We start from the raw sequence: 27,545 nt of genomic DNA, 5'->3' as shown, positions 1-27,545 counted from the left end.
AGGACATCGGACCAAGTCAGCAAGGGAATCCAGCCAAACAGAGGGCTGGAAACAATATTGTCGGCCGGGGCATCCAATGCAGAAAAAATAAACCTGCATACCTACGGAATACATCTAGAGGCACGAGAGGATAGGTTGTGACAAAGTCACAATAGACAATGGTCAGGCACAGAAACAGCCCGGCCTTCTAACTTCTTATGCCACCTCACCCAACAGCAATGAGCCAACCGCCAACCGCCATATTCCAACCGTCTTCCAGTCTCTTTCTCTCTTTCTACGCAGTACCAGTACCTACCTCCTTGCACTAAGGATCTTTAGTTCTACCGCTTAGCGTATCGACATGCCGTAGGCCTTCCTCGGCTTGCATCCCCGCCACCCCAAAGCGTTGGTCCCGACCTCTTTTTTTTTCTTTCAGCTCAAGAGCGAGGCCTACTGGCAAGTACTCAGGAAGACCTCAGTTTGTATGCATGGCAATTGGAAGAGTCCGAACCGTGTTATACAATACATCAATGCAAGGCGTATGGGTAATCAGAGCATATCCAAGATTCATATACCTACCTTAAGGTACCTTAGAAAGGAAGGAACGGACGTGAGCGTCACTGACTTGGAGGTTGGCCGCTGGCGACCTGGTGGTGCATCGGGTTGAGCAGGTGGGATCCACCCGGCACATCGTATTCCTTCCCCCTCGTGTTGACATCCTCTAAAAATAATTACTCTGGGACACGCGCCTCCACATCTTCAATCAATCATGAGACTGAGGCGAGACCGATAGCCAGCCGCTTATATCCGTTCATGATGATTTGCAGCCATTGCGGTATCGCATTCTGATGAATGATTTCTTCTGAATAATCAGACAGCACATCTACCTGAACACATGCCCGAGACTCCAAGCCGCTATAGCCATCGCCACCCTCAATGTGAGGTGAGCATCCCGTCGGATCTCCTCACGGGTTCCCCAACCCCCGACCCGAGTAGGTAACAAAGCCACCAACAGAAAATTCCGTCGTGTTGTCCAGCAGGCTGTGTTAAGCCAGCTTGGGTTTTCACAAGCATAGCCAAGCCGTCTAGCTACATACACAAGGCCATGAGGGAGTCATCGAGAGGCTCTCCGCCTCTCACAGTTACGGACCTTAACATGCTGGTGGCTCGTAACACCACGTAAGAGTTACCTCCGCTCAGCCCGAAATCCCGTAGGTACCGACTATGCATATCCGTACACAGTAGTCAGTACACAGTACAGAGAAATGAGGACTTGGAATAAGGTAGTCAGCGTTCGCTGCTTGGCCTCGGTGATGCAGGGTCGCAGGGTCTTGGCCCGCTTTGCATCAATTCTCAGCAGGTTTTTGCGTGCACATCATGCCTACACAGAGTCAATTTGCCGTGCCAATCTTTCGTCCTTGCTGGACCGTTTTCGTGCATGCGACCGAGCGAGCCTGCAAGTTCTGCATTAATAATTATTAGTGGCATACATTCCGACTAAATGCAAACTTCTCCCGTCCCGCTGGGATCGACGTTCAAAGTCTGGATGCCCATGTCGTGATCCCTGGGACGGGTGCTACAATCGACCGGGAGTTCCCAGCTTCGTGCGGCGAACGGTTCCGTCGTTGAAACCGTCTCTTTTTGGCGGAACCTCACCAAGAAACTGACTGCACCAGTTATTCAGTCAATCGCTCCAATGTATCAAGCAGAGCCCAATCGTGCCAATGTGGGTGCTTCTTCAAACCCGTCCCTGTACTCCGAGACATAGAGAGGTTCAGAAGATGGCACAAGGTGATGAGTTATCAAGACCTTGCCTGATGATGAGTTGATACAACTGGTTCTAGGACATTTCGTATGCTAAGGCAGCTTTGGCTCCGTCAATTAAACTGAGCATCCCTCCACATAACTGGGAGCCACCACGCCATCAACAACGATCCGTTCCTCGTCTAATTTGGATATACATGCCAGTCAATATCGCCGTCACAAAACCAACCCTTCCATACTTGACTAGCTTTCGATGCATATCAGTATAGCCTCTAGCAAAGGCAACGGTGTTTAACAAGTCAAGGCTCTTGTACGGTGCCAGGGTTTTGCGTCTGTACTGCTTCGGAATTTTTCCAGTCGTGTTCGTGACTGTAAACTTCAAGAACCAGAGTATCGCTACAATGGCTCTCTCGCCAGACCCAGGGGCCCCTTCATTGTGTTGTGTCCAGTCAAGGTGCTTCCGTTCTCCGACATTGAGTTTGAGTAACAAGGGACGAGGTTCGGACGACTCGAGACTTCCCGCCGGATGACGTGCCGCCTCCAGGGACCACCGGCAGTCCTTCTCTCATCCCCGGGAACTGCTGACCTGGATGGATGCTGGATTGCACTTCAACTCACCCAACGATGGGCAGATGAGTGGAGCACGAGCCACCACCTTGGGTTCGATGAAGAGAACGAACTGCCTGAGGTGTGCGCCACAGTCTGTTCTTATCGATAAGATGATAAGGAAGGACCCACAGACACTGTGGCGCCCTCCCCGGCAGGCACCCCAAGTACCTATGTACCGCTCTCTTGGTGCCTGCCTCACCTGCACCTGTCCGTCCGCGACTACCTCAGCATCGCGCGCCAGAATTATTTCATCAACTCGAAAATTCTACTGACCTTGGTCAATTGGCTTCGAGGAGTATACAGAAGCTATGGCGTCTACAAATGATTCCATGGTCTCCATCGACCGGATTTATCTGGACACCCTCATCAGAAGGTAAGACCTTCCATGCAAGTTGTACCTAGCTCGCGCTAGCAACCGAGCCACTCCCGGCACGACCTACGAAGAATACCTCACGACGAAGGCTAATTACTCGAACAGGGCTCAATTAGTATGTCTTACACGACTGTCCATCCTTCTTCTCTTCCTTCATCCTTGTAAGGATCGCTGACATAGCCTGCTTCAAGAACGCCGACAATGATCCTAACTCGAGTTACCTCACCGTTACGATTACCCGCGCCGAGCATGACATCCTTGTGAAAAAGGCCCGAGAATTCGGTATGCACACAGAATATACGATGCGCAACTTCTTTTGGGCTTCAAAGTCCCGGTCGTTCTCTAGTTACTGACTTCTCAATAGCAAACTTGCGTCGCAACCTCATGCGAGGTGGTGTAACGGAAGCTACCCTTGCTGTAAGTTGAGGTCTCCACCTTTGACCCCAGTTGACGATCCCAGCTAAGCAATGAGCTTCTAGGTATTGACCTGTGACGAGTCCAACTATCAAGAGGATAATGTTGGAGAGCAGACCACTTCACCATCCGAGGCTCCTCAGAACGAGACTCAACGCCCAGTCAGCCAGCCACGCGTGAAGGCGGCCACGGCTACGCGGGGAAACCAAATCTCAAGCCGACCTACGATTCAGCAACCCGTCAAGCATGAGTGGGCTGAGGAGGAGCCTGTCACCCTCGATGAATCTGAGGCGACGATTTCTCCCGTTGATCCTGAGCCTAAGCCTGAACATGGGTTTGGGAATCAAAATGATGCCCAGTTGCCCATGCGGCCTCAGTTCGAGCGCTTGGCCACCAGGACCATCTTCATCTCGAACCTCGCCGAAGGCACAACTCACGCTGATATCGTTGATGTTGTTCGTGGTGGTCAGCTTCTGGACATCTTCATAAGACCCCACGACCGGAATGCTCATGTGTCTTTCCTACATGGCACGGACGCAGCGGCCTTCCTTGAGCATACCCGGCGCCATGATCTGTACATCAGGCAGAAGAGAGTAAGCTACGCCGTTCAGTTTCCAGCGTCATGTGTGACTGATGACAATAACAGGTTGATGTTCGATGGGCTGATCGACACTTCAATTTGCCCGGTCATGTTGCGAGCAAGCTCGGCACTGGTGCTACTCGCAATCTCATCATTCGGCGATGCGACCCGAAGCTCACTGAGGAGGAGATCCGCGATGACATGGAGCACATCCACAACTTGATTGTCATCGCTGTCAGTTTCCGTGGTGGAAGCTGCTACATCAGCACGAACTCAGTGCACAATGCCATGTTTGCGCGGACCTGCATGATGAGTCGATTGTGAGTCGTACTCTTCGTTGGATATAATTGCCCTAGAAACTTACACGTCAGCAGCAAATACAAGGGATCTAGGATCGAGTGGGGTGTCGATGAGTGTGCGCAGCCCTTGCCAGCCGAACCTCAGCGAATCCAGACTCAAGTACCCCCGAACAGACGCCCAATGAATCCTATGGCCAACCGTTTCGAGCTTTTGAAGTTAGACAAGGCTGAGGAGGACGAGGAAAACATTCGGCCGGAGTTTCACACCAGCTCCCGGCTGAAGATTGTGGTTTGATGATGAATAACGAAGTCCGGATTCCGTACGATTCCCAGCAGACTTGAGATTGGGGGCGAAGTTTGACAGCCCCCTGGTATATATGTTGGTCGTTCGAGCCTTTGAGTCTTTGTTTTGTTGGTATTTTGGGGGAAAAGTCCGCAATGTTTCTTGGCGGGAGGGCAGTAAGGAGTTCTAGAGATACCCTACGCCTTGAGTGTGTTTGCCATTTTATTACAGGACGCGTTGTCCGCCAGTTTTCGATTCCATCTGTGAAGACGGAGTAGACCTCTGACCAATTCACAGTATGGTCGATTCTTTAGCATCAATGAAAGCATCGATTAGCGAAGTACCACTCGTGACTGTTGCACCTCTGCCTACTTCCTATATAACAGTGGGACGTCTCAGTAGAAGGCTATTCAGTCTACTCCTCTTTCCTGGTCTGATGATGAATCGCCACAGTTGGAGGTCTCTTGCGTTCTCGGTTTCTCATAGTTGATGGTCTCTGAGTCTACGTGATGTCTGATCTGCTATGACAGAAAAGGCACCGGCTTGGCTCTTCATGAGTACAGGACCGACGCCTCAATAGGTAGGTTCGAATCCTGTACCGAGCTCCCTTCCTAAGATGAATTCCCTGTGTATTCCATGGCTAGATGGTATATAGGCCACAGGTTCGAAGGAGTGAGCATCTCCCCAGCCCTATCCGACTCGGCTGGGGCCACGTAGCCAGGTGGTTAAACTGGTAGAAGAAACTGGGACGCCGGTTTTTCGTAGGCATGGGGTTCAACACCCCATGACCGAGCTTTTTTTTTTTGGTCAAATTGTCCATGTTTTTTATATGCTGGCCCAGCCTGCTGTTCTGGTGATGGGCCACAAAGTGCCGAGACGTAGGTCATGCCCCCATGAATCATCCATACACATTGCCCGTGACAGGTAGTTGGTATCACATCTTCTAATTCTCTATCCCACACAGCTGTAGCTTCGTAGCCCTTCCATCTCACATTGTGGAAAAGTGTCCTGGATATTATATAAGCAGTGAATAGAGAGAGCAGTCATGCCTTCCACGTCTGAACACCGTCAAGCTTATACCTTCCTACCAGGCTCCGCATCATTCTAGACAGAAAGACCAACTATCACATGGATTGGTGGGAGACCAGAAATAAGTCGTATACCTCATTGATAGGGTGAATTCCAAAAACAACCCCAGTCCACATATATTCTCCCGTGCCGTGGTTACTACCCAGCCAAGTCACAAAGCAAAATATATCCCTTTCATGAAAACACACCAAAAACCACATCCTCCTCAGACAACATTCCAAGCCTGGTCAATAGGCAAACTAACCCCGTTAACCGTCCTGGCCTGGTCCGTCGCCAAAAATACCACTGACTGCGCGACCTCGAGCGGCGTGATATTCGGCGTCGACTCGGACGCCTGCGCATGGAGCGCATGAACGGGCTCAACCTGCGCGTAGGCCTCGGCATCGAAGATCTCGTCTCCTTTTCCGTTCCCTCCGTGGCCTACGGCAATGGCCTTGCCAATACGCGAGTCGATGGCGCCGGGGAGCACCGCATTGCACCTGATGCCCTCCTTGCGGAAACGCCATGCCACGTTCTTGGTTGCGCCAATCTACCATCTCAGGGGTATCAGCAATTATGCTTCCAACAGTCTCCTGTCAAGAGGTTTCCCCAGTGAAAAGATCCATGGGTGAAGAAAAAGGAAAGGGAATCACGAACAATACCGTGTTTGCTGCACGTGTACGCTATCCCAGCCACGGCCCCCGAGACGCCAGCCGTGCTGGCGACGTTGACGATGACGCCCGACTTCTTCTCGAGCATAAAGGGGATCACCGCCCTCATCATCTTGACCGGGACAGTGAGGTTGACGGCCATTACCCGGTCCCACTCCGAGTCCGTCACGCCATCGGCGCTGCTGAACGATCCCATCACGCCCGCAACGTTGACAAGCAAGTCGATTCGTCCTCTATACTCGTTTGTCAATCCATCGTGTCTCCTATCATAACCCTCCCCCCCTCCATCCTTTTAACTCAAGCCCCTTAATGAATAGAAAAAAAAACTCACCCAAAAGAAGCAACAGCAGCATACACCCCATCCTCACAAGCCCTCGCCTCCGTGAGATCGGCGCGGTGGAAATGGAACCGGCCGTGATCCGCCTCCTGGAGTAGAGCGTAGTTGAACTCGCGCGCGTCGAGCCCGCAGACCGAGTACTGGTGCGCCAGGAGAAGCTGGGCGCACGCGAGGCCCACGCCCGAGCCGCACCCTGTGACGACGGCGACTTTGCCGAAGCCCACGGGGTCGATGGTCTTGGGCGGAATAAAGAGGGCGTCTGGGGAGGTGGTGAAGAACATTGCTGGCTAGGTAGCGCTCTTTCGTTCTCGCAGCTTCTTCTTTTTTTGCGGTTGTAGAGTGGAGGGTGAAATACCGAGAGTAGTTTGACGACTTGGATATGGTTGCTTGCTGTAAGCGTGAATCAAACTTTCTGGCTGGGAACTGGTTTTATGTTCGTTTCTATGATTTAAATTCCTCTACAATCTATGGTGCGCTGCTCTCTTACTTCTTATGCCATCTCGTCTCTGAAGCTAAGTGGTGTCATCGGCGTGCCCAGAAGACAACCACACCTGAACGAACCTTGGATGATTCGATGGGAAATCACGGCGCACACGGAGTCCTGCTATAACTCAGCTCGGTGTATCTCGTCCCAGACGTCTCAAAGCAGGCTTCTGCTGGTACTGCTATGCTCCCCTTGGTCATGTGGCTCATACCGAGAGAGGTGAAGAGGCAAATAAGCGAAATAGAGGACCAAAGAACTGTCCCACGCAGCATCAGACCACTTTTCGATCGGGGTAACGAAAGCATACTTGCCATCCTACGGAGTACCTTGGCTGGTATGGACTCATGGACGAGTTCACCCTGACAAGTAGACCGGTGCGGGCCGCTCTTGAATTATCACGCCACGGCGCACGGCTGGAAACGGGATGACAGCCACGTGGGATTGCGCGGGGGCGGGGTTTCAAAGGTGAGCCCATGTAGGTATTAAGGCGCTTCTCCGTCACCTCGAGCATTACCATGTCAAGTGTAGACAACGTGGCATATTTACTATCTGAAGCATTGGACCCAATGACTGTTGCGAAACTGGTAAATGAGGTGTGTCCCAGGGTATAGTTTTCCTGCCTCGATATCCCATCCTGCACCTTGGCCCTTCTCCCCCAAGCAATGCTTTGCCACCTTAAGAAACGTTTGGAATCCCATCAACCCGTCGCAATGCAACACCGAAAGCAAAAGAAGTATAAAACACACAAAACAAGCGTATACCCCGGGAAAATTGCGCGATGAACTCCTGCATTCCTTCTCGCCTGTTCACCCCGATACTGTTCAATGAAGCCGGCTGGACCCTCACTTGCCGTTATTCGCAACTGATGCCAAGTAGCCAAGCAGAAAGCTCCGATCAGCAGGAGAAATCGGTGTCTGACTGCCGCGACGGGACTCTGACAGGCCCTCCGGAGCACCCTGGCCGCTTGCAGAGGCCAGAGAAGCCACCCGGGATCGCATGCTGCCGTCCGGAGCCATCATCTCTCTGGCCTTTCCCTTATCCTCAGGAGCAAAGCCAGGCCCGGGGTTAGGCGATTGGGGCTTGCCGAAGAGCGAAAGGAGCTTCTGCCTCTGTTCAGGGGGCATCTGTGACTTCTGCTGCAGCCCGGCAGGTGCCGGGAGAGCGGATGCTGACGGCGGGCTGGCCAAACTGGCCGGCTTGTCGACCCCGAAAACCGAGGCCAGAGCAGGCGCACGAGGGCCAACAGGTTTGCTCATGTTCTCGGCTCGCTGGAGTATCTGATTCGGGTGCATTTGAGGCGAGTGATTATTATATATGGTGGAATTGTTGTTCGCGCCTTGGTGATAGAGACCTCTGTTCTCCATCGTTCTCGGGCTATAACCCCCGATAGTCTGAGGGCTTCTGTGCTCTTGCCTGCCAAGCTGAGATTGGAGTGATAAAGCTTGAAAGGGTACTTGGGACGTCGGATCTGAAGCGCTTTGAGGTGGTCTGCTGAGAGGACTGCTTGAAACTGGCTGAACTCCACGGAACACAGGACTGGGAATCTCCTGATTGCTCGTCTTTACGGTTGAGATTCCCTTCAAGAGAGCAGCGCTCGCGGTAGTTCCAGGTAATTCGACAGGCTGATTGACAGGCGGGGAGCTGACTTCAGAGTTCTTGAACATTGAGAGGAGAGCAGATCGATGCGCAGGATCGACAGGCTGCTGGGCCCTCATGGATGGACTTCCCTGGGGATGGGCTGCGCCTGCTCCCGGAATGCTGGGCGGTTGAGGATACACCTGAGAAGCTCCATTTCCATGAAGCTCGATTGGTGACTGTCCCTGCCCCTGAGGTGCGGATCCGTAGGGCTGCTGATTGGCCTGGCGAGCCTTGTCCGGACTAGCTGTTCTTGTGTCCGACTTGAGCACTCCCAGTAAAGCCATTGAGTGGTTCGAAAGCTGGTTGCTAGGCGGCTTCGGCTGATACATCATGCTCTGGCCTTGCTGCTGGAAGTGTGCTTGTTGGTACTGAGCATTCGCCATGGGTTGGTTGACAGTCCCCTGCGCGTGTTGAGGGGGCGGCGGGGGTGTGCCGTCGGCAAACGCATTTCGGTTCAGCAGAATCTTTTGGGCTTGAGGCGGCAATGGCTGTGGGTGCCTCAGGGGTGGCTGTGGCAGATGAGCAGGGCCACCCATCATCGCAGGACCGTACTGTCTGGCTTGAGGATGAGCCGAGCCAGCATTTCCAGGCTGCTGGAACGCCCAGGCCTGTGGTGTCCCATCTGGACCGATGGGGAAAGCCGGCGGAGCTTGATAGCTCGCCAGCGGTGCCCGTTGCTGAGGATGATGTTGACCATGAGGGCTTTGAGGCTGGGGAGCCTGTCTTATAGTATGATCCAGGGGCGTATGAGGGAGCTGCGAGACTGGAACTCCCTGAGCGACTGCTTGATTCTTGGCTTGAAGGATAGCGAGCAACGATGCACCCTTATCTGCTCCAATATCCGGAGAAGCTGGTTTCGATGTTGCTTGCGCTGCCGTCGGATGAACCTTGAGTAGACGCTGCAATTCCTGTGTTGCACCTTCAAGAGTATCGAGGCCTGGCGTCCGAGTCGATACGTCAGTCGCGGGTTCGGTTTGCCAAACTTCGTCTTCAGTGACAGGCTCCTCGTGAAGAGAGTACGGGTTGAAGTGCGCCTCGTTGGCAGCCTTGACAGCATCCTTTCTCTTTTGCTGCACGACCCATTTCTTCAAAGGAACCAGAAAGGGTGCAACCATGTAGAACTTGTTTGCGTTGGCAGCAGCGGCGGCTTCGTTTTGAGGCTGAATTCCTTTCTTCCGAAAGGCAGGTAACTCAGATAGTTTATACCACTCGATCTTGCTGATCTCCTTTCTCGTTCGCGGCTCGAAGTGGGTGTCCATCGGTACGTCGCGGAAGACATATAGTCTCAACTGCTGCTCTCTCATGGTGACCTCGATGTACTTGACGTCGTCTCTGTTCTTGGGAACTAGGCCAGCAGCGTGCAAATCGTATCCTGTCTCCTCGTACACCTCACGCACGGCGCATTCAAGATCGTCTTCGTCTTTGTTGATCTTTCCACGGGGAAAACTCCAGTTGGCGCCCTTCTTCCAGCCTTTGACCAAGATTGTCGAGTCCATAGCCTCATTGAGCATGATGGCTCCCCTCACAGGGACTCGAGTCTTGTACTGCAGGAACTCCTCAAAAGCCTTTGTATGATTCTCGACCGAAAATGGAGCTAGCAAGGGACAATGTTGGAAGATTCGAAGACTAAAACTTCGAAGTGTCATTGAAGGAAGCGTGGGGTCAAGGGGTCGGACGAAGTCTTCGTAGAACCATTGTGCCTCCTCTATTTGGAAGCAGATGCGAGCAACGGACGACAGGTCTTCTTCAGGTAGGTTGATGATGAATCGGACACATAGATCGTCCAACCCTATGTACTGTTAGTCCTGCCGCATCGACTGACATGAGTTGATGGCGCAAGGCTGCGGTAGCTATCACCGCAAAGCTTCCAAGGTGTGGGGTAACCAACAATCCTCTAATTGCATCTTTTCTTCGGCCATTTTGCGCGATGGCTAATAACATGTCCCAGGGACAATGTCTCTATTTTAGTCAGGTGTACCTGGTGAGGGAGTGAAGGTGGCGAAAAGCTCCTGGCAACGAGTCTGTATTGAAGTCGAGGTCGAGGTGCGGAGCGGTTGCATGGTACGGAAGGAGAGGCTTGGGGGTTGGTCGGGCTCGAAGCTTTCCGCTTGCGACCGGAATGCGCGTGCTGCAACGAGAATCGGCAGCGACGGGCAATTCAGCGGATCAAGGTGGAGGAAGTTGCGGGACAGGTATGGCTTCCTAGGGATGTGGTGTGTTTGTTGTTTGGAGCGGGTGCGCTGACAAGCGGCCTCTCGGATGTGGTGATGATTTGGAGTTTTGAGTGAGGTAGGATGCTGAGTAGTGACGGCCACTGCACTCTTTGTTGACGATGGCAGATACTGCAACGTCAGGCAACTAAGGTAAGGAAGGTAAGGTAGCTGCTGGCATACCCGTGGACCCGTTCCTCGAGATGCCTGACTGGACGTGGCAGATGCCGTGGTGGTCGCAAGCTGTTAAGCGAGCTCGTGATTGGGCGTGCCTTCCCCAGCTCCGCACGTGTCAAAAAGCGCACTGTCTCATCTCGCGGCAAAATGGTGGCAGCTACAGTGCGCATGGAGTTCGCGGTCAAACTGTGATGACACAGCCCGCCTCCAGCTTGTCAAACCACATCAGATCAACACCTTCGCTTCCATCCGGTCTCGACCGGTCCCTGTCAGATATATGTTGCCTCAACTGTTGAAGGAATTAAGCATGCAGGTCAACAGGCAAGCTCCCTCAATGGCTTTTCATCCTATTACAATTTTCTCTTGATGGAATGCACCCGAGAGGTGGGAGCTTCCTTGACACAAGGGGCGAACTTTGAAGATTCTGGAGAAGGCACAGCCACGATATGGCTGTGCACGCACATCACTTGCCACACTTGCGTGGCTGGACACGCCGTCAGTACCGAACCTCTCTCACCCATGCCGGCGGGTTTGTTCTCACACTGAAGTGCTGAGTCTGCTGGCATGACAAGTCCTGGGAAGTGTGCTGCATTGCATTCAATTCAGGGCCATTGAAGACCAGTCGCGGCGCACGCTCATTGGAGACCAGCCAACTGGCCGCTGCAGCATGATGTGAAACGACTGCGGTCTAGCCTGCTCAGACCCCACTGAAGAGGCCTCTCGGAACTGAGGCAAGTGCATTGGCGTGCAGTGACCGACAAAATTACATCATGATGGTAGTCTGGTCCCCTGACTTGTCAAAACAGGAATTCTGGGCGCCCAAGGGACCAACCTCTTGTAGTGCAACTTAGCAGCCACGCAGTTTAGCTACGAACCAATCTACGTAGTGTGCAGTGAACGCAGGAGGCAACTTGATCTACCATACCACCCATACAAGCCATCCATGCCATACCTTGGCAGCTCGGACCTTGCCAGCCAGCTTCCCAGCTTTTTTCCTCAACACCTTACCTACTTATATCACCAAGACCGTTCCTCTCGCTCAGTTGCCGCAGCCTTCTTGGAAACTCTTGACCCTCAACACCCTTACCTCCAGAATCACCTACTCGCTTGCTTAAGTATTCTTACTTCAACCAAGAGTACACAGGACCGCATTGCGAAAGGCTTTGACATCAACGGTCCCGACGAGCCTGTCTCTGTCTCAGTGCGCCACTCATCACTAACAGTGACTGGGAAACACCGTTCTTTCCGGCACTCGCCCACAACCTACCGGTCCGGCACTTCATCAACAATACCACTGCAAACATGGCCAGTCTTATCGCCAAGTGGGTCAGCAAGAAGATTCTTGCTGAGAGGGTTGAAAACAAATTTGGCCGCGAGGTATGTCACCTTACGCAGCATGGCATTTGGGCCCTGCGCTCACCCGCGAGACTGTGGATCCACAAACAAGAGTACCATACTGACCTCATCACCAGGACCCTTATTTTGAAAGCGTCCCCGCCACCAGACTTGATGGTTCCCCCAACGGCAAGGTCAAGAAGCGCAGAAAGGCCTTGCCGCCTGGCCTCTCCAAGCAAGACGGCGAGGTCTTGACCAAAGTCAAGAGAAGAGCCTACCGTCTCGATCAGTCGCTTTTCAGTTGCTGTGGTGTTAAATTTGGATGGGGTAGCGTCATCGGCTTGGTTCCTGCGTAAGTACCTGTCCTCCCCTGCTGCTGCTACTGCTGCATCACCCCACACTCCCCATTCGGCTTATCGACAAGACAACAACTAACATCATGTTGACTGTAGTGTTGGTGATGTTCTCGATGCTTTCATGGCCATGATGGTGTTCAGAACCTGCTCTAAGGTCGAAGGTGGACTCCCAAACTCGGTCAAATCTCAGATGATGTTCAACATCATTATCGATTTCGTCATTGGCCTGGTCCCATTCGTGGGCGACATTGCCGATGCTGCTTTCCGCGCCAACACCAAGAACGCCATTCTCCTCGAGGAGCATCTGCGCGAAAAGGGAAGAAAGAATATGAAGCGCAGCGGAACACCCATTCCCGCAATCGATCCGAGTGAGGCAGATGAATGGGATCGCTTGCAAGGCGACCGCACCCCGCCCGAGTACGTCAGCCGTGAGCCTTCTCGCAATGGACACATGTCAGCAAGTCGCCATGAACGTGCTCCGACTGCTCCAGCCGCCGCTGCAGTTAGAGAGGAGCGCTCTGGCGGTCGAGGCTGGTTTGGCTTTGGAGGTCGCTCGAGGGTTGACGACGATGTTGAGGCGGCTCGTGATCCCAGGGACAGACCCGCTCGTCAATCGCGTCGTTAGACTACCGGCTGCTCGAGGAATTCTCTCACAAGAGGAAGAGTCGAGGGTCAGAATTGGCGATGAAGACAAATGGGTAACTCGTCGAAATTCGCGGTGGCTGGGAAGCACGCCCAGCGTTTGCGTGTACCTGATGGATGGTCAAACTTCGATAGACTCTTGGTCTATCTGGCTCTAGATGCTTATTTTATGAGGACTTGGACGACGAAGATGAACATGACACGATACCTTTTCTTTTACATACCCACGCTGCTTTAGTTGCACTGTCAGAAGCTTAATACAGTTCACAAGAAAATCAAGGTCTCGCAAAAGGGTTGACGTGTACATGACACATGAACTGTTTGGATCTGGATGTGAAGCCGACAATCGGTGTCCGTGCCAACGGTCAAATTGACGATCAGACTGGTGATGGTAATTCCGCCAGTCCGCTTCCAACGCGTCGACCCGCAGCCGAGAGTCATACAGTCAGGATTTGTCGATGCTTAGACGAGATTACATGGCTGATGAGTCTTGGATGGGCCACTTGGGTTCCACTGAGCTGGAGCTAGGACGTGTTCAGTTTATCAGATCTGATCTGATACCTGACATGGAAGTACCTAGGGGCAGGATGGGCTTGGAACGCGTCGAGTCGTAACGCCGAGGACGGATCCAGCTCAAAGAGGCGTGTGCAGGGCCGGGAGATGGAGCTTGGAGTAGGGAATGGGATATCTGGAACGTGTGTGGCTCGGCCGAAGCTCTCGAGTCTCCGGACAAAGCTTGCTCTGGTTTCCCGGCCATGACATCGTGTTGCCTGGTTGGCGTGCCGGGGGTGGAACGCAAGCGGCCACCTCGGCGTCGTAGCTCGACCCAACTTACAAATGATGAGCATGTTGAAGAGAGAAAAAATGGCCAAAAAAGAGGGCTGGGCCTGGCATATCCCGTTCGGGACCACAGTTGGTAGACTTTTCTGCGCCAGGTCTTGGGCACTTTGCAAGGTCTGGAAGTGGAAAGGCGAGAAGCGAGACAAGATCCTTCCACTTTGGAACGAAACGCGCCGGCGATGCCCCTGGAAGACGCGCTTTTTAGTGGGGTGGAGGGGAGACGATGGCGCGTGGATTCAGCTTTAAGAGCACCAGGGGGCAGTCAGACCAGCTTCCCAGTACTTCCACAGCCACCTGCGAAGAAAGGTACGAGGCTCGAAGTACCTAAGGTACTTAAGGTGGAAAACACGAAAACGCGAATATCCCTGCCCTGTGCTCAACGCGTCCCACTACCTAGCGCTCGGTGCTGCTTGCCCGCTACATAAACTCTGCCTTTCCAGAGTTCCTCTACCAACAACAGACATCTTCTTCACTCCCAATCACGACCATACCACAACCAAAAGACAGACTCCCGACCTCAATTACTTCTTCCAAAGTCTTGTCTTCCTCCTTTTGCATTCAATCACCCTCATTCTTCCTCCCTCGCCGCATTTCACACACTTCCGCCATGTCTATCGAAGTCACACCGTCCAAACAGGTAAGTAAACGTCACCACTCGGGTTCACCCGAGCTTGACTCTAGTCCACGCGCTTTCCGCAATCGCAATCGCTAACAACTACTTCTCCAGGCCGCTGCTGCCCTCGACTCTTTCAAGATGGAGTCCCCCGTCAAGAAGCTCAACTTCAACCCCGCCGACAAGGAGAACCAGCCCCTCACATCCGACGTTGCCACCGCAACCGAGAAGACCTTTGTTCAGACGAAGCCCGCACAAGAGGTCGTGAAGAACGAGAACAAGATCGTTGTCGCTCCCGGCATCAAGGAGCAGGAGAAGGATGAGCCTCTTCTCCAGGAGAACGGCCAGCGTTTCGTTCTCTTCCCTATCAAGTACCATGAGGTATGTGAACGCGTCGCAAGACGCGTAAAGTGGTTTGCTCATTGAACCTCGACTGACTCCCGACTTCTAGATCTGGCAAATGTATAAGAAGGCTGAGGCCTCTTTCTGGACCGCTGAGGAGATCGATCTCTCCAAGGATCTCCACGACTGGAACAACAAGATCAACGATGATGAGAAGTACTTCATCTCTCACATCCTCGCCTTCTTCGCCGCATCCGACGGCATCGTCAACGAGAACCTCGTTGAGCGCTTCTCCGGCGAAGTCCAAGTCCCTGAGGCTCGCTGCTTCTACGGTTTCCAGATCATGATGGAGAACATCCACTCTGAGACCTACTCCCTCCTCATCGACACCTACATCAAGGAGCCTGCCCAGCGCACGTACCTCTTCAACGCCATTGACACCAGTATGTTGACTTCACGCATACCAATATGAAAGCATCGCTAACCCATATCACAGTTCCCGCCATTCGCAAGAAGGCTGACTGGGCCTTGAAGTGGATCAGCGACGATAGCTCGTCCTTCGCCCAGCGTCTGGTTGCCTTCGCCGCCGTCGAGGGTATCTTCTTCAGCGGTGCCTTTGCCTCCATCTTCTGGCTCAAGAAGCGTGGTCTCATGCCCGGTCTGACCTTCTCCAACGAGCTCATCTCCCGTGATGAGGGTCTTCACACCGACTTTGCCTGCCTCTTGTACTCTCACCTCAACCACCGCCCTAGCAAGCAGGTCATTGAGGACATCATCGTTGACGCCGTCAAGATTGAGCAGGAGTTCCTGACCGAGGCTCTGCCTTGCGCTCTCCTCGGCATGAACTCCAACTTGATGAAGCAGTACATCGAGTTCGTTGCCGACCGTCTCTTGGTTGCTCTTGGCAACGACAAGGTCTACAAGTCTTCCAACCCCTTCGACTTCATGGAGAACATCTCCCTTGGCGGCAAGACCAACTTCTTTGAGAAGCGCGTTGCCGACTACCAGAAGGCCGGTGTGCTCAACAGCACCAAGAAGGCGCAAGAAGAGACCAAGGTTGAGGGAGAGAATGGCGGCGACTTCGCGTTCGATGAGGACTTCTAAATCATCGTAGAGCGCCTGAAGTTTCTGTTGGTTCTTTTCCCCATATACCCCTTGTACATTGCACACGCATGGTGCTTTCCAGAGCAGCGTCTTTTCACACTCCACACTCAAACCCCCTCCCCTCACCTGAGCTTGAGGTTTAGAGCTGTTATTCCTTTTTCGTACATACATGGCGTTGGCGGGGATCGTTTTACAGGGAGTTGAAGGTTCCCAAGGACTGGTTGGATGACTGCGGAAAATGGGGCATGAATATCTTTGATGGATAATGTACCGCATTGATTCTCTTTTTAGTAATCGCACATGACATAACAACCAAGCGTTTCTCTTTTATGATGTGATCTGATGCATTGTATACCCCCGATGGCTTCTCCGGCAGGGCTTTGTGATGTTGCCACTTTGTCAATATTTTCTACTTTTCTTTGCCCTGACCCCTTGGTGTATGCGAGTCAACCTCTGCAATACCTTTTGAGGCCCTGACCCCATGGTGATGCCTTCTTCATGATGTGTCTGTCTATTGACCACAACTCACCCAACATATCCACCCAACATCTTTACCCAGCAGTGGTATTGCGTCTCCCACTCTTGACTGACTACCCCATTACCCAAATCCTAGTCCTCATTTCTTGCCCTTCTTCTTCTTCTTTCCACCAGCACCTCCACCACCACCCCCAGCAGCAGCAGCCTGAGGTTTCTCCACGGGCGTCGCCGCGCCGCCCGCCGCCGCCGGCGTGTCCTCCCCCGCTGCGCCTGCGGCGTCGGCCATCGGCTCATCCAGCGTCGCCGGTTTCGAGGTGGCCATTGTGCGGCCCAGGGCGCCGAGGCAGGTGATGAGGCGCGAGACCTCGGCGGCCTTTGTGGTGCGGTATTTGAGGGTGACGCCGCTGACGGGGTCAAAGGTTTTGATTACGAGGGAGCCGCGCGGTGGTTTGGCGTCTGTCATGGGGGCGTCTTCTGCGGCGGAGGCATCATCGGTCTTGGTCTTTCGGGGTTTGACTGCTTTGATGGAGTACTTTGTTGTGATGCGAGTCTATTAGAAGCGTTTAGAGGTTAGCTCCGAACGTTCGCCCCCCCCCTTCGTCCATAGGTTTGGTATGGTAGATGGGCGAGTGAGCATGGAGATGAACATACGGTTGTCGGACGGGCTTGGAGGAGCAGGGACGATTGCTCCAGCCATTCCTGGCTGGTCTTGTAGGTCGGCATTGTGATGTGAGGGGGGTGGGGGTGGGTGAGAGGAGAAAAGGCCACGGCCTTGCGCGGTTGTTCGGTCTGTGTGTGCGCGCGCGACAGATGTCGACGATAACGGAATGCCTAAGTAACTGCAGTTCGGTTCCCTCGAGCAGTTCGGTTCGACAAGTATTCGCTAGGGTGTCATGCGCGCCGTGGTGGTCGGAGTGACGTTTGGTGTCGTGGAGGTGGCCTGGCTTTGGTGGAGGATGCAATTTTGGTGGGGTTCCGCCATCCTTGGTAAGTTAAGGTACTTCCGACCTTGCACGCTGGCGAGGGGCAAGTTTAAGCCGCGCACAGGAAGCACACTGGGCTCTACCCCCGAGCTCTACTTCACAATTCTCATAAGCAGAGTTCAGAACCTGAATATTCCCAAGGTTTCAACAAATTCATTGATGTCGAATTTTTTTTTTTTCAACGGATTGGGTATCTTGTATCCTAGACTCCGAAAATCATTGACCTCTCCAGACCGCCATTTCACAGCTTCTAAATTTCCTACGAACCGACCGCTTCATGCATGAGGATCAGGTACCCAGAACAGCACATCTTGATCCGCCGTCGCAAAGAAGTTGTACCGCGGGTTGAATGCCAACACCGCCGCCTCTCGCTTTTCCTCCAATACCCAGGTGGCATCGAGGGTCTTGGTCTCGTTCTGAGGCGGGGTCAAGATATCCCAGACCAGGACATCCTTCGGACCACCGCTCAGAACGTAACGGCCATCCACAGAGAAGCAACAATCCCCGCTGCCTTCGATTGTGGGCTGGTCCGTCTTCGACATACTGCCATTGATGGTGGTTGCTGTCTCGCCAGCCGCCAGCCGCCGGGTTCCGCCCTCGGGCTTGCGCAGGTACGCCTTCAAGCTCCCGTCGAAGGCATCGAGTAGGAAGTGGCCGGGGCCGCGAGTGCCGACCAGTATATGCTTGCCGTCATTCGAAAATTCCAGCTTCGTCCAACCCCTGACTACAAACTGTGAGTCCACGTGTCTGCCGGCGTCGACGAGATCGAAGGTCGCAAATGGCGCCTTGTCGTAGTTGCGGCAGTCATATAGTAGAACGCTTCCGCTGCTCGTACACGCGACTGCAAAAGTCTGCCCCGACGGGTCGTATGCCGCGAGATACGGAGAGTTGAGGTTCAGTTGACCGCACCATTGCTTCGTCGAGATATCCCAGAGGCGCACAGTATTGTCCTGGCCACAAGAGATGAAGTTATCAGCTCCTGGGTGTACTGTAATATCTGTGACGCTCTTTTCGTGGCCCTCGAAGTATCGGATGAAGGAATTGTCGTGGGTAGCCAAGTATCGGATCTGGTCTGGTAGGCATTAGCCATTGTGTGGCGGTGTGAGGGTAAGAGCGCGCCTACCATTTTGCTTCGTACTCGCGTAGATGATGCTGGAGCTCGTATGTGTGAACTTTGCCAGCTTAACGCCGTACTTTTTGCTTAGCAAGTTCTTCTTGTGCTCACCGTCCTTCACGCTGTAAATCTGGATAGTCTCGTCGCTCTCGGAGGTCATGAGAAGCTCGCCCGGGTCGTCGAAGTCGAGGGACAGCACGTGGGGTTGCGGACGGCCATCCTTGATGTCTGATCTTTTAAAAAGCTGGAGACTAATCAGTCAGAGAGCTCCCAGTATGGTTTTCGGGCTTTTAACTCCTTACCTTTGTTGGGCGGAATGACGATATGACTTCGCTCAACGGTGTGGTATTGTTGGTTGCTAGAGAGCGCGTGATGTTAAGCGAGTTTCCGTTGGCCGGGGTCGACTCGCGATGGTCCAGATCCATCGGCATCGAAGCCATTATGGGTTCTTTCAGTATTCCCAGGGCTCTACTGGCTCGGAAACCGGCGTCTCAATTGATTCTGTCGCGAGCTGTGAGCAGACGATGTACTCGTCGCAGGATATGAAGTTGGCGTGAGAAAGATCAGAACGCTCCTTCACAAGTACAGTGGATAAGTGCAGTCGTTCCAAGGTTGCAATTGTGGTTTTGTGGACGGCAAGTCAGACCGCGTTTTGTCATGCGATGCGACTGGAGGAAACCAAAGAGCTTCCCCAATTCAGTTTCGCGGGGTTGTGGTACTGAGGGAGCTGACTGCGCCACAGTTCTTGCACCACCCCAGGGGTGCTTAGGGGAAGTGTTCAGCCACACCTTACAACAGTCGTTGATAATGCGCGACTTCGCATTGGAAACTGACGTCCTGGCAATGAACCAGCTAAGTTGACGCCCCCCTTTTTGGTTAGGATCTGGGGTACTACCGAATACCGATTCAGGCCGCTATAGCCCGCGAACCCTGCCAATTGGGACCTACAGCCGCCGGGATCGGCAATGGCTATCCACGGCCGTATTGACTTTGAGCAAGAAAAATCCCAATTTCTCTTCCGCGCGCGGAGCTTACTGAGAGACCTGTAGCCCCGGTAAAAGAGTCAACCCAGTCACGTCAACCCAGTGCCAGCCCGACAGAACTCAATCCCTATCGCAATCACATCGCCAATTTCCTCTCTAGAGTTGCGCGCATTACGGCGAACGGATTCTTGACAGGTAGACTATGTAAGAATCTGCCCAGACCTTAGCATCTGTCCATGGTGACTGGCTATCAGCCTGCCACGACGTCAATGTTGCTGACCCGCGCTGTTCCGTCATTTTAGGTACTAGCATTCCGAGATCGCGGTGTCACTCTTTTCTCTTTCTCTCTCTCCTTCCAAGCGAAACCCGACTATCATAGGAGTCGCAATCACCAACTACCAGCATCTTACACCTCACCGATACCCATTTCATTCTTATCTTTGCGACAAGACCAATTGACACAATGTCAACAACCCTTGGGCAAGTCATGGCCCGCAGTTCGACATCCGCAAGACCAGCGAAGCTAACCTTCGCAACAGCGCCTTCATCGCCGGCGGCATTGCCGCCTGCGGCGCTGTAACGGCCACGCATCCCTTCGAGACTGTCAAGATCCGGTGCGTCTGATAGCGACGACGCTCGCTCCCTTCCCGCTCGCTCCCTTCCCGCTCCCTGCCGCCGGCAACGCGCTGACCCCTCTCCCCCGACATATAGAATGCAGTTGCAAGGAGAACTGAAGGACAAGGGACACCAGCCGCATCAGTACAGAGGCCCTCTCCAGGGCGTGTCTGTTATCGTGCGCAATGAGGGCGTGAAAGGAATCTACCGCGGTATCGGCTGCGCGTACATCTACCAAGTCCTGCTCAACGGATGCCGTCTTGGATTCTACGAGCCCATGCGCGAAACCCTGTCGACTCTCATCTTCAAGGACGGCAAGACGCAGAGCCTGGGCATCAACATGGCTTGCGGTGCTGGATCAGGAATCATGGGTGCCGCCGCCGGCAGCCCTTTCTTCCTCGTCAAGACACGGTTACAGAGCTACTCTCCCTTCATGCCCACCGGCACACAACACAAGTACCGCAATGCCTGGAACGGTATGACCTCAATCTACGGCGCCGAAGGCATTCGGGGACTTTACCGCGGCGTCGGTGCGGCTATGATTAGGACGGGTTTTGGTAGCTCCGTGCAGCTTCCCACCTACTTCTTCGCCAAGCGGAGACTGGTCCGCCACTTGGGTATGGAAGAGGGTCTGCCTCTGCATCTTGCTAGCAGTACCGTCAGTGGTTTCGTTGTTTGCTGCGTGATGCATCCTCCTGGTAAGTTCCAACCCACGATTCACGTGCGTCTCCTCGCGTACTAATACTCGTGGTAGACACCATCATGTCTCGTCTGTACAACCAAAACGGAAACCTCTACAAGGGCGTCTTCGACTGCCTGGCCAAGACCGTCCGCACTGAAGGCTTCTTGGCTATTTACAAGGGTTTCCTGCCTCACCTGGCTAGAATCCTTCCCCACACCATCCTTACCCTGACCCTGGCGGAACAGACAAACAAGCTGATGAGAAAGTTCGAAGACCGCATCCTGCCTTCGGCTACCATCCAAAACCCATGATCAACCATTGATCTTGTACCTATTAAATCAGCGTTCCTTGCATATATGGAGTTAAAAATGAGCTAGGTAGACGGGGGTGGAAATGTCGCGAGCCGGGGATCGGCTTCTAGAGAACATACGGGGGGTAGTTAGGATTGTGGTGAGGCAGAATACGGGTCAGAAATCACGCTAGACAGGCCGGCCGGGGAGGGTGCTTTGAACGCGCATCTTTCTGTTCGATCTATCCATATATAGACCGTTCGCATCCATAACATAGTTTCCCTGCAGTGCGCTTCCTACTGTCGTCAATGTCCTCCCCAATCTCACCCTTCCATCGGGCATCGCCCTGTGCGTCTACATCCATGCCGCAGACGGCACACGCATCGCCGTCGCTCTCTCTTGTCAGTTTACCACTGGTGCGTACGACATTGGCGACGACGGAGGGATAGCTCTCCTCCACCTCCTCAAAGTACCGCGCCATCACGTCCTCGATACTGAGTTCCTTGTGCGAAACAACAGCGTTGCTGCTGGGCCCCGCTTCCTGGGCGAGGTCCTTAAGAGACGGTATCAGACCCGCATATGTGATGACCTCCCGCCTGAAAACGTCTCGGAGGAGGTAGTATACTGGAAGCATCGTCTTCTCCGCCCCTTGTACGCCCTCCTCGTCCTCCGTGATCTTCTCCTCTCCGGCACGAGGGAACGTCGTGACGGGAACAGGGCCGTCAGCAACCTGCCACGGCACCGCGAACCCGCGGCCCTTGGCCGTCTCGGCGAGCGTCAGCTCGGCCAGGGCGGTCGTGGTGCATCCCAGCAGCAGCGCGTGGCACTCCCTCTCCACGGCCAGCGACAGCAGCAGATTCCGCACCAGGAGCCTCATGATATCCACCCGCGACGTGACGGACGGCAGGGCCTCGAGGAGAGCCCTGAGCTGCTGCGCGGGCGCGAGGCCGGGCTGCAGGGCGGGGAGGACGGACCAGTCTATCGTGTCCAGCTTGAGGGCGTCGCCCAGCGGGACGATTTGCATCGAGAGGTTGGGGAACTGGTCCTTGTACTTTTCGAAGAGCAGGCTTGCCGATGAGGCCGGAGCGTCTGCTGCGGTGTTTGACAGGTCTGTGTCGATGTGGACGGCGTGCACCTCGTACGCGACGCGCAGGTTCTTCTCCTTGAGACCCTGGAGGTTCTTGTCGAGCACCTGGACCAACGAGGCCGACGAGGGGCCGAGGGAGAGGCCGAGGAGGTACTTTGCTCTTACGTCGGGCGTGCTGGCTAGCTTGTCCTTTACATCGCGGTATGGCTGGGCGAGACGCTTCACGACTCTTTGGACAATGTGCTGCTCATAGCAAGTCCTGCGTGTGTGCTCAGCTCTCTGTAAAAGTTTGGGCATGAAGCATATGCAAATGAGAATGCTTACTCGCAAAGAGGATCCTTTCTCACTTTCAAGACGGTCGGCGTCTTGCATCGCCTGCATGGGCGAGGTTCCGTAGTGCTGCTCATGATGGCGGGTCGGGCCGCCAGAAGTGACGTCGAAGTACTAGGGCTGGTCTCAGATGTGGTTATTGAATTTGGAAGCAGCCGTGTCAAACTTTTCTCGAATATGAGAGTTGTATCCTGTAGTGCGATCTGATAAATATCCTGGTGGAGGTGGTGCAGCAGTTGGGTGTAGATGTTGAAGAGTGAGAAGGTTCCGCCACCATGGTTGACTCAGACTCAGTCTTTCTTTGGTGTGTAGTTTGAATTTTTTTTTCGGCCCAACTCATCTTTCTCCATCATCCCCCGCGACAATTACCCAACGTCTGTTGAAGTGAACATGCGAGGTAAGCGTCCCAGAACCTTGCAGAGTAGACATTTTGTAATTCTTAGATTTGTGAACTATTCTCGGCATCATCAAATGTTGGATGAACAGCGTCGTTGTCTGCTATATATGCGCATCCTTCCTCTCTAGGGAAGATAGCTTCCAGCCTCACGCAAATAAGACCGATAAGTAACGATGATTTGCATAGCTGATTACCTAATGCTATATTTATGTCTTTTTTGACCGAATCACAATGTTCTAGTCAACTGATGTGAGTTCTCAACATGTAGCACTAAGTGACTTGTCCTGTCCCACCGAGCTTCCAGTTGAACTCAACTCAGAGTCATGAAAAGATGCAGCCTAGGGGGTGCTTCTCAAAGGATATACGGTCTTTCGCCCAAGCATTCTTCAAAATATTTCGTCCCTCAGATGCCACTGTCTTCGCCTGGTCTTGCGTGCCCCAGCCTTGCACTGTCGTGCCAAAGCCGATGAGATGGACGGCGACATGAAGTAGTGTTCGGAAGGCAAAGTCGTCATCCACTGCGCCATACCCCTCGACGAAACCTTGGATCAACCAGACACCAGATTCCATTTCTTTGTACAGCTTCAGTTCGTATAGTTCCGCAATCATCTGGCCTAGGTCAAGGGGCCTGACTGCAAGCTGGCACATCTCCCAATCGACGACAAGAAGGTGGCTATGCTCATCATCCCAGGGGTTACCCTCTAGCAGAATACTAGTAAATTGTGAGTTGTATAATCAGAGTGAAGGTGTCTGGAACAACTTACTTCCCGGTCCAAAAGTCGCCGTGGATGACTTGCAGGTTTTTATCGTCCACCATCATCTCCCTTTTGACGCTGTCCACAATGTCTGCAAAGATATCATTGCAGTCCCCCAGAATATCTGGGAATCGAGTGATGGAGTTGGGGAGTCGTTCATAATTCATCCATTGCTTAAGCGTCTGCATTTCCTTGTTTCCTGCGGCGAGATCGCGAAACTTGAGCTGCTCTTCCGAGTTGCTCCAGTCATGGAATGACCGCAGCCACATACCCACAGCTTTACCAATATCGAGGCATTGTGACTTGACTGATTCCAAAGTTGTTGATTCCGAGGTTGACGCTGCGAAATACTGAATGGCATAGTTCTTGAGGCTTCGCGGGCTAGGCTGGTATGCCTGAACCTGGGTGTTGGTCTCTTCATTGAAGTAGAAAAGCTTCGGAGTTGCTACGCTAAACTTTTGGCCGGAGTATGGAGGAAACGCTGAGAATTCTCGCAGGCAGGATTCCTCGATCCGCTTCCTAGTATCAGCCATTAATCTCCTTTCAATCGAGTGTATAGAAACTCACGCATCTTGATGTGGGAAGTTTGAAGCCGGGACTCTGGGCGACAAAGCCCTCACCATGCTTTATGGCTACCTCGACAGTCCCATCAAAAAGCGGCTGCTGCAGCTTCACATGAAATATGAAGTTTGTCGTTCCTCCACTGAGGAGGCGGGCAGACTCGAAGCAGTATGGCGTACCGGCCAACTCCGCCTTGACCTCACGAAGCACACGATCGGAGGTGCTTTCTTCTGACATCACGATTATAAAGCCTGCAGACGAAGCTGTTGGAGTAATTTTTTTTTTGTCACTTGTCGAAGGGAAAGCGGGGATAGCCTGCGATATCTGGACCAAGTTGGGGAATGAAGAGGATGTGAAGTTGTCCTACGTAAATGGCAGTTCAACAAGTCGTGGGAAAATAATGAGCAAACAAACGAAGGAAATGACGACCTTTATCTGAACGTCGCCGGAGACGCTCTTTCCATTCGTTATCTTCTAACTAATCGACCGGGGCGTCGCTTTCCCTTCAAACGAGTCGGAATGACAGGGCAGCAGCAATCTGCAGCTAGACGGCAGATGACTCACTCGGCGTGAACTTTCCATCTCTTCCATTACATCGCGAAGTCCGCAGCCCTCAAAACACATCGTCAAATGAAAGACCACAACAGGCCACACACTTGCTAGTTTACTATGCTCGCAGTTATGGAGGAACATTTAAGTTGAAGGCATACCTGGCGACGGAGGATTGCAGATCTACTTACATAAGCTTGACTGTGCCCTGGGGTCCTGTATTACATCGAGACGACTGGTCATTGGCACGAAATCTTTAGTATGAAGCGGAAGTCTATCATCTGAATATGGGTCACATCTTATTTGTGCGACTCTTTGGAGGTAAACGTTCCCTCGCCCTATCGCAGAGTCAATGGGAAATTGGGTTCTCCGTTCTGGAACAGGCACGAGAATTTGGGACTTTCGTATTAGACGAGCTCTTTTCCGAGCGAGTTTTGCAAGGAACGACAAGAGCACCGTTCAGTCCGCCTAAGTGTCTCACAATATAGAGGTCGAGGTCGACATGCTCGATAGCTTCTATGAGTGACAGAACTTTGACCTGCGAAGGCGCCACGCCCAACCGGAAAAAAGTTGCTTTGCGAGGCATGTGAGATGATCAACCACGTACACTCACTGTCCAGGCCCAGCAATGGACAAAGCATGCCGAGTCCCAAAACGCCATCTACTTCCAACGACCCTGGCATAATCTAAACCATAGCAGATCCTGTAAGCCCTGGAGGTTTCCTATCGACTAGATTGTTCTATACCTTGCTGGATATAAATAGAGGCCATGGCATAGCTAGCCACCGTGCCACCGTTTGGGAGGCAAGATGGACCAATGCTTCTTGCGCTAGTCGTGACTTCCATGCAATCTATAGGCAGAAGGAGGAGGAGATTGAGGATGGGCAGCGGGAGGAAGTGGAACAGTAGTAGTTCCCCTTGGCAGTGTCAGTAGATCAAACGACACATGCAACTCCAACCCCCAGTCTCCTGTCAATCGGTCCTCATTCTGCACAGACCAGAGTCACGGTCTCACCGTGGTTATCGACTTGGCTTGAGACGGCATGAAGTATTATACCTAGTCTCTGTCGGGACAAACGGATGAGCGACTGGAAATTGGGTGGTTGGGTAGTTCCAATTCGAGTTCAGCCACAGAAGCAAACAAGAGAAGAAGCGGCCAACCACCGGGCCGCACCGGGCTTAGACACTAACATATGCCAGATCCAGATCTGACTGGGGTTTGAGCGCCACGGGAGAGCGGTTCGACAAGCCGTGGGCGAGGAAGCTTATCTGAGCACTTCACCGCTCTTCCCGATGGGTTTTGTGGGCGGCTCTAGAGAGACGTTGAACAATATTGCATGGGGATGCTCTGGGACGGACAACTAGCGACAAAACAAACCGTGAATATGCTAGCTCTGACAGCTCTCTACCGAGCGAATGGACGTGGGATGGCGGGATATCAGGGTGATCCGTCTCGGAGCCGGGCTCACACAGCATGAGGTCTTGGCAGGGGACCGGGACTGCTTTGCGCGAGTTGAAAGGGCGGCAACTATTGAAGCTGGAACATGACGTCGATGCGGGAGTGGAGATGAGCGTATATCCGTAGCTTACTCGGATGAACTGGAAAAAAGAGACGGACCGCATGTTGTGCATGGGCAATGGGCTTGTAAATAGAAGAGGGATAGAATGTAGTTAAACCACGGACGTACGACGCCTGAGCGCGCTCGGTCGACGAGGTTGAGGCCAAGTCTGGGCGCCTAAGAAACTAACGCGCTTCGGATGTTGTTTGATTTGGAGAAAGCATTGGGTGTAGTGTGATTTTTTGTTCTCCTATTCCATACGGAGTATCCAGTTAAGAAATGTAAGTTCCTATTTGCGTCAAGCAAGCGCCCTGCTTATTATCAACGTGGTTTGCTTGTGATATACTCCGTACGGATAGCAGGGTTAGAATAAAGTCTGAAAGCGAAAGTCAGGAACGGAAAGAAATGGAGACTTGGGCAACATGTTCGGACCGTCAGAAACCAAGGTGCCGGGGAAAGCAAAACGCAACAGTCGGGACTTTGTCTCTTGCATCACACATGGCACGCCGCACGAGGGAGTCAGGGAGGAGGGCATTGAGATGGGACGAGATTCTTCTATTTGGAACAGGAAGGCGACCCACATGGGAAACAGTGAATGGCCAATGCAGCCGAGTGATCCAGAGTGTCCAGGTAGGGCCGCAGGAGCGTTTGTGGTGAGACGGCGGTCGCGACCTACCCCTTTTCCTACCACCTACCCGTACCTGGACTTTGTACCCAATGATCCATATTCGTTCCTGACTTTTTTCATCGTCCATTCGTGCCTAGTCCACTGCTGTTTGGCAAATGGCTGGCAGGCGGGGACTGGGAGACTTGGAGTTGCATCCCAACCACTCGATCAAACAGCTTCGGGGGTGAAACGGGGCGGTGCTGGTCGTTCAGTGCTTCACCCACTTCTTGGCCCGCCACTAGCCTAGGTATGGCCCTATGCTGATTGATGTTGATGGTATTCGTACTTTTTACTTGGAGGTTCCTGAGGCTCTGCACCAAGGAGCCAAGTACATCTGACTGTTCTGCAGCTCAAACGGGTGAAATGCCGTGTTCTCTT

The 27,545-nt window shown here is 53.1% G+C and overlaps 10 protein-coding genes across 10 annotated transcripts; 4 read left to right on the top strand and 6 right to left on the bottom strand.

The window, feature by feature from the left end:
* Positions 1–2,638: 2,638 nt before the first annotated feature.
* Positions 2,639–4,644, top strand: BDP81DRAFT_403713 (uncharacterized protein). The gene is made up of 7 exons (XM_060588889.1): positions 2,639–2,725; positions 2,831–2,840; positions 2,917–3,007; positions 3,090–3,142; positions 3,205–3,732; positions 3,786–4,039; positions 4,094–4,644. The coding sequence occupies exons 1-7, from the start codon at positions 2,661–2,663 to the stop codon at positions 4,311–4,313; spliced, it is 1,221 nt and encodes a 406-aa protein (XP_060448845.1). The 5' UTR covers positions 2,639–2,660; the 3' UTR covers positions 4,314–4,644.
* Positions 4,645–5,135: 491 nt separating this feature from the next.
* BDP81DRAFT_478977 (uncharacterized protein) lies at positions 5,136–6,815 on the bottom strand. The gene is made up of 3 exons (XM_060594871.1): positions 6,372–6,815; positions 6,027–6,273; positions 5,136–5,919 (listed from the first exon to the last, which is right to left on the bottom strand). Exons 1-3 carry the CDS (start codon positions 6,656–6,658, stop codon positions 5,596–5,598), a joined length of 858 nt encoding a protein of 285 aa, XP_060448844.1. The 5' UTR covers positions 6,659–6,815; the 3' UTR covers positions 5,136–5,595.
* A 569-nt stretch (positions 6,816–7,384) lies between these two features.
* On the bottom strand, positions 7,385–10,873 carry BDP81DRAFT_419602 (uncharacterized protein). The gene is made up of 2 exons (XM_060589790.1): positions 10,388–10,873; positions 7,385–10,288 (listed from the first exon to the last, which is right to left on the bottom strand). The coding sequence occupies exons 1-2, from the start codon at positions 10,416–10,418 to the stop codon at positions 7,704–7,706; spliced, it is 2,616 nt and encodes an 871-aa protein (XP_060448843.1). The 5' UTR covers positions 10,419–10,873; the 3' UTR covers positions 7,385–7,703.
* Positions 10,874–11,753: 880 nt separating this feature from the next.
* Positions 11,754–13,510, top strand: BDP81DRAFT_403710 (PH domain-containing protein). The gene is made up of 3 exons (XM_060588888.1): positions 11,754–12,263; positions 12,359–12,573; positions 12,674–13,510. The coding sequence occupies exons 1-3, from the start codon at positions 12,189–12,191 to the stop codon at positions 13,200–13,202; spliced, it is 819 nt and encodes a 272-aa protein (XP_060448842.1). The 5' UTR covers positions 11,754–12,188; the 3' UTR covers positions 13,203–13,510.
* Positions 13,511–14,666: 1,156 nt separating this feature from the next.
* On the top strand, positions 14,667–16,118 carry BDP81DRAFT_312004 (ribonucleotide reductase; the record flags this gene model as incomplete). Its single annotated transcript, XM_060583767.1, has 4 exons — positions 14,667–14,696; positions 14,787–15,053; positions 15,124–15,457; positions 15,511–16,118. The coding sequence occupies 4 exons, from the start codon at positions 14,667–14,669 to the stop codon at positions 16,116–16,118; spliced, it is 1,239 nt and encodes a 412-aa protein (XP_060448841.1).
* A 616-nt stretch (positions 16,119–16,734) lies between these two features.
* On the bottom strand, positions 16,735–17,575 carry BDP81DRAFT_469087 (signal recognition particle 9 kDa protein-domain-containing protein; the record flags this gene model as incomplete). Its single annotated transcript, XM_060594515.1, has 2 exons — positions 17,247–17,575; positions 16,735–17,145 (listed from the first exon to the last, which is right to left on the bottom strand). Exons 1-2 carry the CDS (start codon positions 17,316–17,318, stop codon positions 16,735–16,737), a joined length of 483 nt encoding a protein of 160 aa, XP_060448840.1. The 5' UTR covers positions 17,319–17,575.
* A 136-nt stretch (positions 17,576–17,711) lies between these two features.
* Positions 17,712–19,320, bottom strand: BDP81DRAFT_367832 (WD domain-containing protein). Its single transcript, XM_060586550.1, has 3 exons — positions 18,995–19,320; positions 18,702–18,936; positions 17,712–18,650 (listed from the first exon to the last, which is right to left on the bottom strand). The coding sequence occupies exons 1-3, from the start codon at positions 19,130–19,132 to the stop codon at positions 17,854–17,856; spliced, it is 1,170 nt and encodes a 389-aa protein (XP_060448839.1). The 5' UTR covers positions 19,133–19,320; the 3' UTR covers positions 17,712–17,853.
* A 1,067-nt stretch (positions 19,321–20,387) lies between these two features.
* Positions 20,388–21,283, top strand: BDP81DRAFT_446582 (mitochondrial carrier domain-containing protein; the record flags this gene model as incomplete). Its single annotated transcript, XM_060592079.1, has 2 exons — positions 20,388–20,988; positions 21,045–21,283. The coding sequence occupies 2 exons, from the start codon at positions 20,388–20,390 to the stop codon at positions 21,281–21,283; spliced, it is 840 nt and encodes a 279-aa protein (XP_060448838.1).
* A 220-nt stretch (positions 21,284–21,503) lies between these two features.
* On the bottom strand, positions 21,504–22,756 carry BDP81DRAFT_390959 (uncharacterized protein; the record flags this gene model as incomplete). The annotated part of the gene is made up of 2 exons (XM_060587484.1): positions 21,504–22,608; positions 22,674–22,756. The coding sequence occupies 2 exons, from the start codon at positions 22,754–22,756 to the stop codon at positions 21,504–21,506; spliced, it is 1,188 nt and encodes a 395-aa protein (XP_060448837.1).
* A 489-nt stretch (positions 22,757–23,245) lies between these two features.
* Positions 23,246–24,839, bottom strand: BDP81DRAFT_342197 (phosphotransferase). Its single transcript, XM_060586039.1, has 3 exons — positions 24,399–24,839; positions 23,841–24,346; positions 23,246–23,788 (listed from the first exon to the last, which is right to left on the bottom strand). Exons 1-3 carry the CDS (start codon positions 24,627–24,629, stop codon positions 23,398–23,400), a joined length of 1,128 nt encoding a protein of 375 aa, XP_060448836.1. The 5' UTR covers positions 24,630–24,839; the 3' UTR covers positions 23,246–23,397.
* Positions 24,840–27,545: the final 2,706 nt, after the last annotated feature.

The sequence above is a fragment of the Colletotrichum phormii genome (genome assembly GCF_030913505.1).
Source record: "Colletotrichum phormii strain CBS 102054 chromosome Unknown BDP81scaffold_4, whole genome shotgun sequence".
NCBI classification, from domain to species: domain Eukaryota; kingdom Fungi; phylum Ascomycota; class Sordariomycetes; order Glomerellales; family Glomerellaceae; genus Colletotrichum; species Colletotrichum phormii.
The sequence above is the reverse complement of the archived record's forward strand: the minus strand, read 5'-3'. Positions and strand labels throughout refer to the sequence as shown.

Excerpts from the sequence above, each read along its gene's own strand:
- BDP81DRAFT_403713 (XM_060588889.1), top strand. The coding sequence starts at position 2,661 with ATGGCGTCTACAAATGATTCCATGGTCTCCATCGACCGGATTTATCTG. Across the intron at positions 3,733-3,785 it reads TGTACATCAGGCAGAAGAGA|GTTGATGTTCGATGGGCTGA; the intron begins GTAAGCTACGCC and ends TGACAATAACAG. Across the intron at positions 4,040-4,093 it reads ACCTGCATGATGAGTCGATT|CAAATACAAGGGATCTAGGA; the intron begins GTGAGTCGTACT and ends ACACGTCAGCAG.
- BDP81DRAFT_478977 (XM_060594871.1), bottom strand. The coding sequence starts at position 6,658 with ATGTTCTTCACCACCTCCCCAGACGCCCTCTTTATTCCGCCCAAGACC. Across the intron at positions 6,274-6,371 it reads GCTGCTGTTGCTTCTTTTGG|AGGACGAATCGACTTGCTTG; the intron begins GTGAGTTTTTTT and ends AAACGAGTATAG. Across the intron at positions 5,920-6,026 it reads CGTGCAGCAAACACGGTATT|ATTGGCGCAACCAAGAACGT; the intron begins GTTCGTGATTCC and ends CTGAGATGGTAG.
- BDP81DRAFT_419602 (XM_060589790.1), bottom strand. The coding sequence starts at position 10,418 with ATGGCCGAAGAAAAGATGCAATTAGAGGATT. Across the intron at positions 10,289-10,387 it reads AAAGATGCAATTAGAGGATT|GGTTGGACGATCTATGTGTC; the intron begins GTTGGTTACCCC and ends AACAGTACATAG.
- BDP81DRAFT_403710 (XM_060588888.1), top strand. The coding sequence starts at position 12,189 with ATGGCCAGTCTTATCGCCAAGTGGGTCAGCAAGAAGATTCTTGCTGAG. Across the intron at positions 12,264-12,358 it reads AAAACAAATTTGGCCGCGAG|GACCCTTATTTTGAAAGCGT; the intron begins GTATGTCACCTT and ends CCTCATCACCAG. Across the intron at positions 12,574-12,673 it reads GTCATCGGCTTGGTTCCTGC|TGTTGGTGATGTTCTCGATG; the intron begins GTAAGTACCTGT and ends TGTTGACTGTAG.
- BDP81DRAFT_367832 (XM_060586550.1), bottom strand. The coding sequence starts at position 19,132 with ATGGCTTCGATGCCGATGGATCTGGACCATCGCGAGTCGACCCCGGCC. Across the intron at positions 18,937-18,994 it reads CGTCATTCCGCCCAACAAAG|CTTTTTAAAAGATCAGACAT; the intron begins GTAAGGAGTTAA and ends ATTAGTCTCCAG. Across the intron at positions 18,651-18,701 it reads CGCGAGTACGAAGCAAAATG|ACCAGATCCGATACTTGGCT; the intron begins GTAGGCGCGCTC and ends AATGCCTACCAG.
- BDP81DRAFT_342197 (XM_060586039.1), bottom strand. The coding sequence starts at position 24,629 with ATGTCAGAAGAAAGCACCTCCGATCGTGTGCTTCGTGAGGTCAAGGCG. Across the intron at positions 24,347-24,398 it reads AACTTCCCACATCAAGATGC|CGGATCGAGGAATCCTGCCT; the intron begins GTGAGTTTCTAT and ends GATACTAGGAAG. Across the intron at positions 23,789-23,840 it reads GGCGACTTTTGGACCGGGAA|TATTCTGCTAGAGGGTAACC; the intron begins GTAAGTTGTTCC and ends ACAATTTACTAG.